This window comes from Triticum urartu, chromosome 7A (assembly GCF_056163025.1).
Source record: "Triticum urartu cultivar PI428250 chromosome 7A, HENAU_Tu73, whole genome shotgun sequence".
NCBI lineage: Eukaryota > Viridiplantae > Streptophyta > Magnoliopsida > Poales > Poaceae > Triticum > Triticum urartu.
Window position 1 is genome coordinate 56,360,531 of NC_141879.1, and position 14,879 is coordinate 56,375,409.

At 45.9% G+C, this 14,879-nt stretch overlaps 3 protein-coding genes across 3 annotated transcripts; 1 reads left to right on the forward strand and 2 right to left on the reverse strand.

Moving 5' to 3' along the window:
• Positions 1-4,420: 4,420 nt before the first annotated feature.
• LOC147957690 (uncharacterized) lies at positions 4,421-5,030 on the forward strand. Its single transcript, XM_087536238.1, has 2 exons — positions 4,421-4,692; positions 4,829-5,030. Exons 1-2 carry the CDS (start codon positions 4,421-4,423, stop codon positions 5,028-5,030), a joined length of 474 nt encoding a protein of 157 aa, XP_087392364.1.
• Positions 5,031-6,006: 976 nt separating this feature from the next.
• On the reverse strand, positions 6,007-6,708 carry LOC147957691 (uncharacterized). Its single transcript, XM_087531821.1, has one exon. It carries the CDS (start codon positions 6,706-6,708, stop codon positions 6,007-6,009), a length of 702 nt encoding a protein of 233 aa, XP_087387947.1.
• Positions 6,709-7,313: 605 nt separating this feature from the next.
• On the reverse strand, positions 7,314-11,031 carry LOC125518286 (protein FAR1-RELATED SEQUENCE 5-like). Its single transcript, XM_087531822.1, has 6 exons — positions 10,870-11,031; positions 10,149-10,296; positions 9,939-10,052; positions 9,771-9,833; positions 9,295-9,411; positions 7,314-9,028 (listed from the first exon to the last, which is right to left on the reverse strand). The coding sequence occupies exons 1-6, from the start codon at positions 11,029-11,031 to the stop codon at positions 7,314-7,316; spliced, it is 2,319 nt and encodes a 772-aa protein (XP_087387948.1).
• Positions 11,032-14,879: the final 3,848 nt, after the last annotated feature.

Below are 14,879 nucleotides of genomic sequence, written 5' to 3' on the forward strand. Positions count from 1 at the left end.
TTTGTTTTGTTCTCTCTAGCTGATGGCCAAGCATGCTATAGACTACAGCGTGTTTGGGGGGCCTCAAAACTTTGGAAAGTGGATGGACGTGCACTCAGCTCCGTCTTGCCCTACCGAGGTAATCAAAAGATCTACATCTATGGTTTGCCGTGGAGTATTTTTTGATGTCGTGCAAGTGATTGCAATACGGGGTGGTCATTGATGCCTCTTTGTTTCGTGTACAGGTGAGGGCACCTGTTGAGCAGCTAATAGGGCAGTTTGCATCTGGAATGACCGGCTTGCTCGGGAAGTTGGTTGAGGGGTGGACATCCCTCAGTGGCTCTGACAGCGACGCGGTTGCGAGGCAATTCACTTCATTTGTCCCAGAACGTACACACCGGCCAACCGGTTGCCGTGGCCGGTATGACTACAACAGTTCCCAGGAGCCTGCTGACACACAAGATGAACTAGGTGGAGACACTGGTCTCAGCAAGGATGACGACGATGTCATGGATAATGTGCAAGAGGACACCAATGATGATGAACATGCTGAAGTTCGCGCAGGTGGTAACAAGGGCAAGGATGCAACAGATGTCTCCCAACCGGATAAAGTCAAACAACACATGGCTGTGAGAGGTGAGGGGGTTTTGCCATCAAAGAGGGGGATGGCTCCAGAGGGTGTTGGGCAGGGTTCTGCTGGCAAGAGGTCTAGGACCGACCCTGTAGCTGCCAGGAAGAGGTTCGACTTTCATCTTAGTTTTTTGCTTTGTCTATTTCTTCGAACAGACTCATCCTCTTTTTTGCACTTGTGTTCTGTCAAACGCGGCAATGAGTTTGCTAACTGACAATTGCCACCTTTTTTTCCCTCCATCTCATACGTGCAGCGAGCCGACAGCTGGTGGACGAGCAGTTACGAAGAAACAGGCACCAACGCCAACCCGTGTTTCTGCTCGGCTGAACAAAGGTGCCCCCATTGCCGGTGACACCACTTTCACCAGGACATCTCCTCGCACGACGACAACCAACACCGGGGATCCTGTCGTGTTGCCAGACCTGAGGAAGGCAGTCAGGAAGTAGGTTTTTTCATCCGCTTTCATTGACATTGTGCTATATTTTCTTGATTTTCCAATGCATTCGTTTAGCTTGTCACATTGTCTTCTGTCATCGCCCCCCCACGTGGCAACCGCTGTTTTACCAAATGGTTCTTTCTTTCCTTTCTAAGCGTGTGGCAACTCCTATTTGTTTTTCACATGGCAAGTGGAATGTAGGCCAAATGGTAACTTTAATGTACCTAATGGCAACTGCCATCTTTTTACTGTTGGCTTGTGAGCTCATCCCACGCCTAGGTTTGAAATTGCATTCATGGCAGATCAAACATTTTTATCATTCTTCAAGGTTGCTAACATGGCAACTGCTGCTGGATGGCAACTGCTAATTATGACACATGGCAACTCACGTTCCCCTTACATGGCAACTACCAGCTTTTCCACCTATTTTCCATTTTTTTAAGATTTCTACCAAGGTAAACATAATTTTGTTTCATTTTAAATACCTTTTTCATGTGCTTCATTTTTTTTGCAGGGTGAAGAAGACTACTACGCGTGGGTCCAAGCATATCAGTAAGGACCCGCTCGAACGCCTGCATTCAAAGTTGTCAACAGGGGGCAACTCAGATGTACATGAGGCACCAGGCGACAATACTGCTGCTGCACTGTTGACCGCTCCCACCAACTCTGATGCAAGTGGCCGACCATCTCCGCCGGCTGCAGATGTGCAGGCTAGAACAACAGGCATCCGTACATCGGGGAGTGACGAGTCGGTATCTGCCAGGACAGCTGAAATATTGCCAACTCTTCTGGCAATGAAGGATGCTGCTGTGAGTCATGCCACCCCATCAGCAAGCGTTGAAGTGGACGCTCCCGAGACGAACCTAGGCAAGGAAAATTCCTGCTCATCTGACACTGATTCCAAGCGCGTGCGTGGTGGCACTCCTGTGTCCACGACAGAAGCGGTCGAGGTGGCAGTTCACAAGGATATGCCATCTACAGGTGAGAGTCCTAGCACAACAGCTCCAGCTCCTGTCGGTGCAGATACTGCTAAGGCGACTGTTTCGCGTGCTGGTCTACCACCTAGGCGTCGTAGCCCCCATAAGCAACCAATAGACATAGCGAACGCATCGGCTGTAGCCAGGAGCAGGAGAGACGAGTCTGGTTTTGTTCCTGCGTCCACACTATTCCCGCCACCTGCCAATAGCAATGTGACGGAGAAACTGGAAGACCGGAGCACAACTGATGCAGGTGTCAAGCACAACTGATGCAGGTGTCAAGCCGGGCACGAGCGACGCAGGTGAACACCCGGAGCAGACTGCGCCTTTACCCGCAGTGGAAATCCCCAGCATAAATCTGCGCACTTCCAGGCTCCCAGTCAATGTCGGTGTCCCCTACAGCCCAAACAAGAAGATTGTCATGAAAGCTGCGGCTGATACCGCTGACAACACGCCCCGCCCTGCAAATAAGGCCGATCATTCCGTAGCGGCCGATTCAGATATGTTTGTTGATCTTTCACCCTTGGATTCTGCCCCGCAAGTCGTTCGTGGTCCGGCCAGTAGGAATGAGAGGCACCCAATGGCCTTTACCCCACCGAGCTTCAGCCTTGGCATCAGTCAAGATCAACCGGTGGTGCAAGATCCTATGCCAGTTGCCTTTGCTTTCCCAGGAGGCATGCCTGCAATGATGGCTCAGCCAATGGTCGAGGGCAGGAAGGCTGTCAAGTTCGCAGAGCCGATTGTGCAAGGTACACTTGCCATGTCCTTATGATTTTTCTTGTATACATCTTTTGTAGTTTGACTTTTGTCCCAAACATATTTTTTCGGGGGTTCTCGCTTGTGATGGCAACTGACATGTGATGACATGGCAACTGGATTTGATGCACCATGTCACCTACATTTTGTTTTGCTGCCATGCTGCATTTGACATTTGGGCAACCACGTGGCAATTGAAGTTGATTCAACATGGCAACTGTAGTTTCTGTCACATGGCAAACACAGTGCATCACACATGGCAACTGATCTGCCACACCATGTCACTTGGATTTTTTGTTTCCATGCTGCATTTTTTCACACGGCAATCACATGGCAAGTGGAGTTGACACAACATGGCAACTGTAGTTGCTGTGACATGGCAACTACAGTCCAACTAGGTGGCAACTACAGTGCAACTACATGGCAATTGTAGTTGCTATGACATGGCCACTGTAGTTAACCACACATGGCAACTGCCCCACTTTTTGTACCCACATCTCACATCATGCACCCTATCTTCTCACAAACCATCTGTTTTTGATTTCCTAGGTATCATAAGCCATTTTTTTTATCATTGCAGCCATCCCTGAGGAGATTTCACCGTCACTTGACGAAACTTACCGCATGATTGAGGAGGCAGCATTGCAAAGGAGGTCCTCACAAGGGCAAGGGCAATCAAGTTCCAACGTGGCTGCAGACACGGTATCTGAGGAGACCATTAGGAGTGCCACTCCTGGTTCTATGAGGCAGCAGAGGGTAGTGCACCCACCTCCCGCGGAAGACTACGAGCCCGAATTCAGGGCCACTAAGGAACAGACCCAGCTGTACGATATCGTCAAGCGGTTTGGAAATGCGAGGTCCAGCGGCAAGCACATGAAGGAGCTGAAAGCGTAAACGACCACACCCCATAATATCTCATTTTGCTTTGCTCCTTTTTTACCATTCACCTCCTTCGTACTTTCTATGCATGATCCGCTTATGTTTTAGTTCTTTCATAAATTTTTTTTACTTAGTAGGCATGATTCTTCCATGTTATATTGTTTTCATACAGCTCATGTTTGGACAGAACCAAAGTCATTCAATGCGGAGCGACGTACATCGACCTGGGTGATCTTGCTGAGTCCGTGAGGCCAAACGGCAAAATGTCGACGAATGTACTTGCATGCGGGATTGACTACATCAACAACCACACCGATGTGTGCGCCGACAAGACAATCATGCATTACAGTGTGGCCTGCAAAATATGGGATGGTGACTTCCACCACAAAATCCCGAGGAAGAACTTTGCCCAACACGGTGATTTCAAGCTCACACTGAAGAAATATGTGAGTACTCCTTCACTGTATGCACTGTTTTTTCACAAGGTGTGCTTTTTTGCCATCATCTGCACTTATGTTTACGTGGCAGCTGTTTTCATGTGGCAACAGCTGCCGTGCACACTGACTTATTGATTTTTGCATCCCGCGCAAACTATGTGGCAACTTGACAGTAAAATACGCGGCATACTTTTGTTCACACATGGACGACAACTTTCTTTCAACTACCCCCACCCATAACCAGTCATTTTCTACGTGATTCTATTTTTTTTGTCCCTCTGCTGTTCTTTACGTGAACTCTGCTTCTCATTTCCTCACTTTTTAAATGCAGGTCATGTTCCCCATGTTCCAGGAGCTTGCACCACATGACCCACACGACAAGTGTGGTCACCACTATGCGATCTGTCTTGACCTAAAGAACCAACGTGTTGAGGTGCTTGATTCAATCCGTTCGGAAGATGATGCAGACCTTACCACGCATGTCGAATTCTTCATTAAGAACCTCAAAGAGACATGGCACCGTCACTACGAACACTCAAAGGTCCAGATCAGGCATTTCCCGACTGAGTATGTGGCGACTGCGAAGCAAGGGAACACGTAATTTCTTCCTTCCTTTTCATCTGCCATTTACATCAATCCAATCCCTGTTTTGTTTGTTAGATCTGAAATTGAAGTCTATCTTTTGTTACGTCTGTCCTCTTTGCGTGGTCACGTGACTCTTTTCCTCGCACATGACGGATTGTGGCTTTCATGCGCTAGAGTACCTTGCAAAGTGGGAAGGAAGAATTGTCCCCGCTATCACAGCTGCAACGGTCGTTGAGCTCCGGAAAATCCACACATGGAACTGGTTGACGAATGAAGATTTCAACAAGCGGTCCGGAGCACGCGAGTTTGTGGAGGAAGCTGTCAAGAAATTCATCAAGAAGTACAAGTGATCACGTGGCGTTACAGACCGGACGCATACCTTACATTCTGTTGCCGAGGAATGTAAGGTATTATCTCCTTGTTTCTCGTTGAAAACTATGTTTTGTGTGCTATGTTGTGACTACAACCCCGCGTAGGCTACTATGTAGTGGTAGTGTGTGAGCGACATTTGAAATAGTTTCTGTAATACGTGTGGACGTGAACCTATTTTAGGCGTTACTATTACAATGGTTTCATCGTTTCTAGCACCGGTTTGATGCTTCGAACGTGTCTACGATGTTTTAGAAAAGATGGCAAATGTAGTTCATCAGACATGGGTAGTGAAAGTCATGGTCGTTTTACATTTTTGGCTGTTTTGCTTCTTCATTTTCACCGCTAACTGCACCGGCTAGCATGGGTAGGTTGATCATGCATCCACAACGTTTTGCTGAGGTTTATGCACGTTACGCTGTTTCCAACTTGTTTCCCATACATTGCACACAACACACTACGTGTCCGTAAACTGCGTCGTATTGTCATGGGAATATATGCCATGCAGAGTCATCAGGAATACCATGGCATATTTTCAGTACAGCTAACATGGCAGATACAATACAAACAACATGGCAGCTCCAGCATAATTAACATGGCAGATACAGCACAACTAAGATGGCAGATCCAGTACAACTAAAATGGCAGATCCACTACAACTATCATGGCATATTCAGTATAAAATAGCATGGCATATTTAGTATAAAATAGCATGGCATATTTAGTATAAAATAGCATGGCAGACTAACTACACATAACATGGCAGATTAACTACACATAACATGGCAGATTAAGTACCCATAACATGGCAACTGCATTTATCCATTCAATGAATTTTCCTTCCACTTCTGATGCCCCTCAAGAGTCATTCTCCCAATTTTTTTTAAAAAATTCTCATCATCTAGGGTACAAAACAAAATGTCCACAAGGACCATGCCACATCGCCCCAATTTTTGCTCATGGATTGCCCGCCCCTTTCTTCGTTTTCTTGTGTTTTGCTTGGATCTCCAATCCCGACTTGTACCTTATCTCTCTTGGATGACCCTTTGTGATGGAAGGGGGTGGGTTCCTGACCTGGGTCTGTGTGCTTGCTGTTCCAGATCCTATCTCCGAGTTTTCAGACGATGGCCCCATGGATGAAGGCACGCTTGATGTGCGGGGGAACCGGTGTAAGGCTTCCTCGGCTTTCCTCTTCTTGATCTCATCAAGCTCTCTTTTCAATGCCTTCCTGTGTTTTTCTGCGACTCTCGCTGTCTCATCACTCTTGCACGCTTCATCAATTAGCTCCGCATAGTTCTTTGTCAGCACAATGTGCCTCACGGCTTCCATGGTTGACTCTGGTCTCTCGTCATGCACAGCCAGAACTGCGTGTGTTGTCTGTGGCGCCAACGCGTCGTCAGCGTCCCAAGTCCATCGTCGCCTTATGAAATGGCGGGGCATCCGTGTCACAGCGTTCATGTCCATTACTTTTAGTATGTGACAGCACACAATGCCGTCCCGTTCGAACTTGCAGCATTGGCAGTAGAACTCGCCTTCGCCTATCGAGGCTGTGACGAAGTAGTTCCTTCCTTTGTCCAGGTCTTCAGGTTCTGAATCTGACATGCCCAAAATAGAACAGACCTTGAACGTACGTTCGTCCACCTGGAAAACCGTGAACATGCTGGCACGCTTTATTTCTTCCCGGAATCTGCAAATTTTGTGTGTTTTCTATTAAACTATCGCGCACTCTTTTTTCTTGCACCCCCTTATGTTGTCATGGAAATAGAAATACATTTTGTTTGAACATGGCAAACATAATTCATTGAACAAGGCAACTATAGTACGTTGAACATGGAAAATGCAGTACGCTATACATGGCAAATGCAGTACACTAGACATGGCAACTGTAGTACATTTTCAACGTGACATCGTCATTTTTCCACAACAGCATTCCCCAATGGAAGCACATTGCATAAAACATGGTAACTGCCCTTTTATTTAAACATGGCATCTACAGTTGAGTAAACATGGCAACTGCATTTCAACAAACATGGCAGATGCATCTTATTAAACATGGCAACTGCATTTTACTAAACACGGCAACTACAGTTGAGTGAACATGGCAACTGCATTTTAGCAAACATGGCAGACCAACTACACATAACATGGCAGACTAACTACACATAACATAACATTTCAACAAAATCATGGCAACTGCATTGCACTCTATAAGGCACATACTGACTTGGTGCTTTTTCTGCAAATAAGACTGTAACGCAACTGACTTACTTGTTAAAGATCTTGTTGGTGTATATCTTGCTCATTTGCCTCTCCATCGGTAAGTACGTTAGCAATTTTGGCTGCTTTAGCGCAGTGTTCGCTTCTTGTTGTAGCTCAGATCCCAGAATTTTTTGTTGCAAAGCTGTGTACTGCTTGGCAAACTGTAGCAATGAGTTGTCAGGGCTGACGTACCGCTTCAAAACAGCATTGAACCCCTCGCTGCGCTGTGTAGTCTGCAAAAAGGGGAAGAAGCACTGCATGAAGTAGGCCGGCACCCAGTACATTCGCTTCTCCCACAGGCTAACAAGAGTCTCGTTGTCTTGGACTTGATGTGTTTCAGTCATGGCCATCCAGCTCCTTTCAAACTCCTCCACCATCAAGCTGTGGTCCACGCACAGCTCGAATTCCTTGTGCAGATCTGGACGGTCAGCAAAGAACGGTCCTAGCGTCTTCTCAGCCTTTCTTATAATGTGCCACCTGCAGTGCCTGTGCACTGCCAACGGAAAGACCTGCTCTATGCCTGCACGCATGCTGAAATCCTGGTCCGTTATTATGTTCATCGGAGCAAGACCATCCATGCACTCCAAGAAGGTCTTGAACAGCCAAATGTACCCATCCGTGTCTTCGTTCCGGACGAGCCCGCAGCCGAACTGCAACGACTGATTGTGGTTATTTATTCCTATGAACGGAGCGCATGGCATCTTGTACATATTGGTGAGGTACGTCGCGTCGAATGAAATGCAATCTCGGAAATGTTTGTAGGCTCTCCTTGCAGCACCATCCACCCAATACATGTTCCTGACACGGTCCTCATCGTCCAACCTTATCCTGTAGAAGAAATCTGGATCTTCCTTGGCTTTCTCATCGAAGTAGGCAATTGTGGCCTCTATGTCTGCCAACTTGCTCTCTCTACGGTACCTGGCCTGTAGGTTTGTGACGTCAGCCGGTATGTATGGCATGCTACTCAGAGTCCCCTTTTTGCTGTGGATGAGAGACAGTATCTGTACCATTCTTGATGGACCGACGTTACAATCATGTAGTAGCTTTATGAATTGCCTTTCGATGGGGGTGAACCCTCTGTGGGCGGTCAGAAATTTCACCAGGTCGAACTTCTTTATGAGTTGGTGGTTGTGCTCGTCAAAATATTCATTGACCACCCACTGTGCTCCATCTACGTTTAGCTTACACCGGACAGGGCACTCAGTCTTGAGAATGATACCTCTCTTTCGTTCTGGAATGACAGGCGCAGCACCTTTCCCCTTCTTGTTCCTCCGTGCCTTGTGGCACCTCATCTCACCTCTGCTGTACTCGTTAGTTTTCTTAATTTTCCTATGGTACTCAGTGTTGACCGCAAATCCATGGAACTTTGCATATGTCTGGTAGTATTCCTTTGCTGCTTCGAACAATTCAAATCTCTGCCCAATGTACGGTGGCTGAGGTACCATGATCTCTGATTGCCCACCATCTTCATCCCCTTGTGCGTCATTGTCAGTTTCATCATTCACTTCAGTATCGGCGGTAGTCCCATCTACCCGAGTGTTGCCAGTGCTTGTGTTCAAAGGGGTGCTTGCCGGCATTGCTGGAATGATTGCCATTCCCGACTCTGACTCGAAATTGTTTGCGGCATGATTGTCTGCTGGCTGGTGGAACGCGTCTTCCGTGCGCTCAGAGCTCCCCGTAGTAGATGTTCCTGCGCCGTTGTGCATTGTAGTTGTAGGTTCTGTAATAGGAAAAAACAGGTACGAGAGTAAGATTTTTGTGTTGGATAACATGTGTATCGCAACGGATCACACCATCTTCGAGTGATTTGGCATGACATCATTTCAGACAGCAAGCAGTGAGTCTGTGCATGGACATTTATGGCAGCTGCAGCTGTCCAGTCATGGCAGCTACTGTTCAACAAACATGGCAACCATTGTTTTGCCTACAAATAACTACAAATAGCAAATGTAGCGCTGTTTTTTGTGGTTCAGATTTTTCCCTTACCTTGTTGTGCTGTATTTGACCATCTTGTGTGGTCTGTGACACCATAATGACGTGCTCCACCTGCAATTTGTGAAGCTTGCCAGGAGATGTTTGCCGGGTCACCGCCATCGTAATAACCTGTAAGCATAGTAGTGGTTGGTCAATTCGTGGCAAATGCAGTTCGTGCTAGCACGGCAACTGCAGTTGCCCCTTATGTGGCAACTGCAGTTTTGCTTGCATGGCAATTGAAGTTGCATCGGTATGGCAACCACAGTTGTTCCTACATGGCAATTGCAGTTGCCATGACATGGCAACTGCAGCTGTTCCTCCATGGCAACTGCAGTGTGCCGGGATGGCAACAACAGTTGTCCACGGACGACAAGTGTAGTTTTTAATCCATGGCAATTGTAGATGTCCAGTCATGGCAATTTGTAGTTGTCAACTATGCTCCTTGTGCTAATTGAGCATCCGCAACTTCACTATTTTTATGGACTCACCTGTGTATGACGTCGATGGCAGGTACATGGGTGCTGCCTGATGCCACGTGCTGCATGAAGGCTCTGCATTTTTCACCCGTGATAACTCGTGAGTCCTTTTGCCATCTTTTTTTCATGTTCATTTTTCATGTCCACAGCAGTATGTGCTCTTTTTTCATTTTGCATTACCTTGATTAGCCATACTAGCTAGTTGAAGTTGGCTGCCCGTACATTTGTCAGCGTTAGCGCCTTGTGACTGAACTTGCCACGGGCCCCCCCTAAGAGTGTTCTGGTCATAAGAACCTGCAAAAAAATGACAGTGCATGACATAAGTAGAATGTCATCTTCATCATCGCGAAGATGGCAACTGTTCTCTTCTTTGTTTAGCACACATCATACCTACACCTGCATACTGTTCTAGTAGTGGCAGCAACGGCCCCGCAGAGATGAGCTGACTGTACTCTGATGCATCCAAAGGGGGCGTTTCTGGCCTTTGAGAACCCCAAGCATCAATGCCATCTTCGTGATTCATTCTTTTCGTGTCTCGCTTCTTTCCGATGTGTTCTCAATCACTGGATGAACAAGAAGGCATCAACAATCCACAAGAATGGTATTCTTGTGCTGCTTGCACATAGAAGATAGGGATGGCAAGCAACAGGTCAAAATAGGTGGCAGCTACTGACAACGAAAGGTGGCAACTGTAGTTATACACAAGTGGCAATTAATTTCTTCCACCCCCTTCATTCCAAAAATTGTCCTTCCTGCCCTTTTTTAGGGATTCCTACTCATCCATTCCATACCCAACTACTTTGCGTCAACTAAACCATGAACTTAAGTTAATCTCAAACGTAGTACATGGCAGATCTGGTGTATTCTGCCTGGCAATTTGCGAATATGCACTGAACCACGCAGTGTTCTACCCCCTATAGCATGGACCAGTACAAGATCGGGAGATTTTCAGCCTTAAGAATGAGAAGGATGAGATCGGGATATGTTCACCTGGTTTTAGATGATCGTCTCTAGAGCGCTGGGTTGGAGTGGGGGGGCTGGGGGTGGGGAGGGCTGGGGTGTGGTTTGCGGTGGGAGTGCCCTATGGATCTGCCCTGGTTGCCATGGCAACCAGAGATGGCCGGCGATGGAGGTCGGGGTTCGACAGGCGGGGGACGAGGGTGGCAGACGAGAGAGGGGACGGATCGAAGGCCGGGAACGGCTGGGTCGTGCGGGCAGCGGGTCGTCTGGCCCGGACGAGGCAGTGCGGGCGGGGTTGCCACACACCGGACATGCGGGCCGCGCTTTTGTACACGCGGACGGGGTTGTGCGGGCCGGTTCCCGTCCATGCCACACGAGGCGTGCGGGCGGGTTCCCGTCCACGTCACACGTGTGGCAGTTAGCATGACCCATATTTTATGAAACTAAACTAAAGTCTATAGTATTCATTTGATTGGAAAATAACTGATGCAATCTGCTATGGCGAGTCGGGTGGAGCATGAGTGCCATGCTCATGCTTGTGTTTGCTGACTTTGGTCGTCATCTGTCCGAACAACTTAATGGCCTTCCGACATTGTCACTTCTCAGATTGATCTTGCTGTATTGGACTCGTCGATATCGCCAAGCCAGGCCCGTCTTGTAAGAACATGTTAATTCTGTGTCAATGGCAAGAGGACAACCTGGTTTAAAATCGCAATAAGGACTTGTTTTAGACAGTGCCACTGACTCGCTAGTATTCTGCCAGGTGGACTCGTTGGAAACCTTGCCGCAGACTCAGGGTGATTTAGTGTGTTCATCAACTTCTTGCCCATGCGAGATCGATCGCAGTGGTTTCTCAAACTCATCTGAGACTATTGTTTTGAAGTATCTATGCCGGCGTTCCAAGGGTTGCCGCCATGCCAAGATCCCCTCAATAGACATTTTTCATGGCTGTTGCTGTTGCACGCGTGCTTTTGCAGTTGTTTGGAAGCCACCATGGTTATCATCTGAGCGTAGCAGCAAGACGGCTTTTCTGGGAGTCTGGGACAGAGATATTTTTTCTCGAGGCGAAGGTGGATCCGTGGATATCGTACGATTTTGATTCGCTGGGCGTCGTATAATTTCGATTCAATGAACCTCTAGACGTGTATTCTTTTGTACGCTTGGCCTCCGGATATGCATCATTTGGAGTCCGCATCCTTCTCAACTACGTGTACGTGTAGTTACCGGAAAGCAATCAGTTGTATAGTAATCTTTCCTAAAACAATATTGAATAGTTTCCAAGTCCATGTGCTCTTCTAGACCGTATTGCATAAGAATCGATCTACCCATCATTTTTTCCTTTTGCAAGGATTCTAATTGTTGGTACTGCTTAGGAATCGATTTCTTCCAATCATTATTTTCGTTTTGCAAGGATTCTGATCGTATTTAGATTGGTTCTTTTATTTTTCTTTTTTCTTTGCTATAGCGTGGGTGTTTTTGAGAGGATTTTTTAATTTCTATACAATGCATGTGTACGTCCGTGCATGACTTGGTCTCGTAGGCCATCACATCCGGGTTATAGCATAACTTTTCTATTGCTATTTTTTTGTCGGTCTCAATGGACTAATGCATGTTTCCGTTCAAGTAGCTTTTGCTTATATGCATATAGCTTGTCAACTTGAAAGTTCAATACTATTGCCACAGATATATTAAGATGTTACGTAAAAACATTTAAATCTCAGCCGTTATTATTCTAATCAAATGGTGTAAAAAATATTAGCATATGTGGATGAACGTGATGACTTGTTTGACTCTTGTAATATATATATAATAGATGAGCATACGGTACACTTTCCGAAGAAACAACCTCAAGTCCACAGTATCAACTCTGTTGGAAAAATTCCATCGATTATATTTGGAAGTTTTGAATTTCCTCTTCTTACTGTCAAAAAGAAATATGATATACTTATTATTGGGGATGTGCATATCCCCGTTGAGGTAACCTAGTGTTATTCGAAATTTCTCCGGTTCCATGTTAATCGGAATGAGTTTGTTAACAAGACTTGATCAACCTTGTTAGTGGATTCTTTTTGATGAGCATGAGATGGATGAAACTAGAAGCACAACCTTCTGTACCCTCTTTATACTTTCTGTTATTTAGTTGAAATAAAGTAAAAATGGTATTTTTCTGTCTGTTTCCTGATTTATTCGTGCAATATAAAAATATCTCGAAAATAAAAGTCCGCAGGATGACATGCCAATTTAATATGATTTTTCGGGAATATTTGAGGATTTATGGTGCAAAAATCACCGCGGGGGGAGCTGCCACCTGCCCACGACGGTGGAGGGCGCGCCCTACCCCCTGGGTGCCCCCTACCTCGTGGGCCCATGGTGGCCCTCCTCCACTTATTCCTGCACTCATCCTCTTCTTCTTCCTCCCACAAACACGAAAAACCAACTCAAGCACGAGTTCCAGCCCTCTTTGCTGTGATTTTTGATCTCCTTGCTCAAAGCACCTCTCGCAAAACTGCTTGGGGAGATTGTTCCTTGGTATGTGACTCCTCCATTGGTCTAATTAGTTTTTGTTCTAGTGCTTTATTCATTGCAAATTTGTGCTGAATAGGTGACCATGTTCTTGAGCTTGCATGTCAAATTTATATGGTTCCAAGTAGTTCTAATGCTTGATATAGGTTCTATGCACTTGTAGGAGTAGTTTCTATTAGTTTTATTGAAGTTGGTTCACTTTTGTTTGAAGTTACTAAAAATTTCAGAATATTTCAGAAAATAATGAAGAGACTTTTGAGGGGCTCATCGAGCCGAAGCTCAAAGGAGAAACAAAATGAAGAAGCACAGAAGCCCAAATATAATTTGCCTCGTACCGCGGAGGTCCGGCCGTGTGAATGGCCTTCCGATAATTTCTTGAGACAGGCCGGGATTTATGAGGATTTCTATTCATTGATTGAGAATGCTGGCCTCACCGACTTCGTCCGCGACCAACGTCCTCAGCATCTCTTACTCACAAATACTTTTGTGCAAAACTTCTACTTTTTCCCTAAGGAATCACCTCCTTCAGTAGAGTTTCATTTATATGATGTTGTTAAGAAGATGCCATTGTCTGAATTTTGCGAAGTCTGCAACATACCCCCTGAGGGTATCTTAGAGGAACCACACAGTAAAGAGGTGGAAGCGTTTATTAACACTATCTCTGTGGGAGAAACTAGGAAGGTTTCTGATGAAAGAATCACTAGCATACATTTTCCTGTATTACGCTATTTTGCCTTATTTGCTAGTCGTTGCTTGATTGGTCGTGGGAACTGTGGGAACCTTAGTGTTCCTGATATTATTATTTTGTTCCATGGTTTATACCGCGATAACACTGTTAGCATGGGCAGAATTATTGCTAGACGGTTAAGTATGAACCGTACTAAGGGTCCCATCTTTGGAGGCATTTATGCTTCACGCCTCGCTGTACATTTTAACATAGCTATTAGGCTTCATGAGAAAGAAGAAAAATTGTTGCCTAGTGCTTATCTAGACTATAAGAGTATGCTAGCGCATGATTTTATTGTTAAAGGCAGGGAAGGAGAGCTCAAATATAAATTATTCTTTCATAAACATCACCCTGAAACTATTACCTTGCCTGCTCCTTCTTTGTTTAATTTTGTAGGACCCTATCTCGTTACGTGGGCTGCCATCCAAGCTTACAAGAATCCTGCACCAGCCCCGGAACCGGAACCACAAGAGGAGCCTCCACGACAGTCTGTTTATTCTTGGGATCCAGAGATGGCTGTCAGCCAGTGGCAGTCAGAGTCTTCTTCATCACAGTATGATCCCAACTATTCTTCGTCGCAGTACGACCCCAGCTACATCTATGGGTATCCGCCAGGCTATCCCTGGCAATAAACCAACTTAGGCCAAAAGCCTAAGCTTGGGGGAGTACGTATTTCTCACCGATATTATATTTATGTTCACACACACTCATTGCTAGATGTCGGTGCTCATACTCTTTCACTGTAATATCCATGCTAGTTTATTTTGTTTTTTCCCGCTTTCTTCTTGTGTGTTTGTTAAACTTTAAGAAAAACAAAAAAATAGTAGTAGTTTACTTTTCTGCTGTAGTAATAATTAAAAAAGAAAAACCCAAAAATATTTCCCGTTCTTCTTTTGCTTGTTGGGAGCTTT

Excerpts from the sequence above, each read along its gene's own strand:
- LOC147957690 (XM_087536238.1), top strand. The coding sequence starts at position 4,421 with ATGCAGGTCATGTTCCCCATGTTCCAGGAGCTTGCACCACATGACCCA. Across the intron at positions 4,693-4,828 it reads ACTGCGAAGCAAGGGAACAC|GACGGATTGTGGCTTTCATG; the intron begins GTAATTTCTTCC and ends TTCCTCGCACAT.
- LOC147957691 (XM_087531821.1), bottom strand. The coding sequence starts at position 6,708 with ATGTTCACGGTTTTCCAGGTGGACGAACGTACGTTCAAGGTCTGTTCT.
- LOC125518286 (XM_087531822.1), bottom strand. The coding sequence starts at position 11,031 with ATGTCCGGTGTGTGGCAACCCCGCCCGCACTGCCTCGTCCGGGCCAGA. Across the intron at positions 10,297-10,869 it reads TCCATCGCCGGCCATCTCTG|CGAGACACGAAAAGAATGAA; the intron begins GTTGCCATGGCA and ends ATCGGAAAGAAG. Across the intron at positions 9,834-9,938 it reads AGCTAGTATGGCTAATCAAG|AGCCTTCATGCAGCACGTGG; the intron begins GTAATGCAAAAT and ends TGAAAAATGCAG.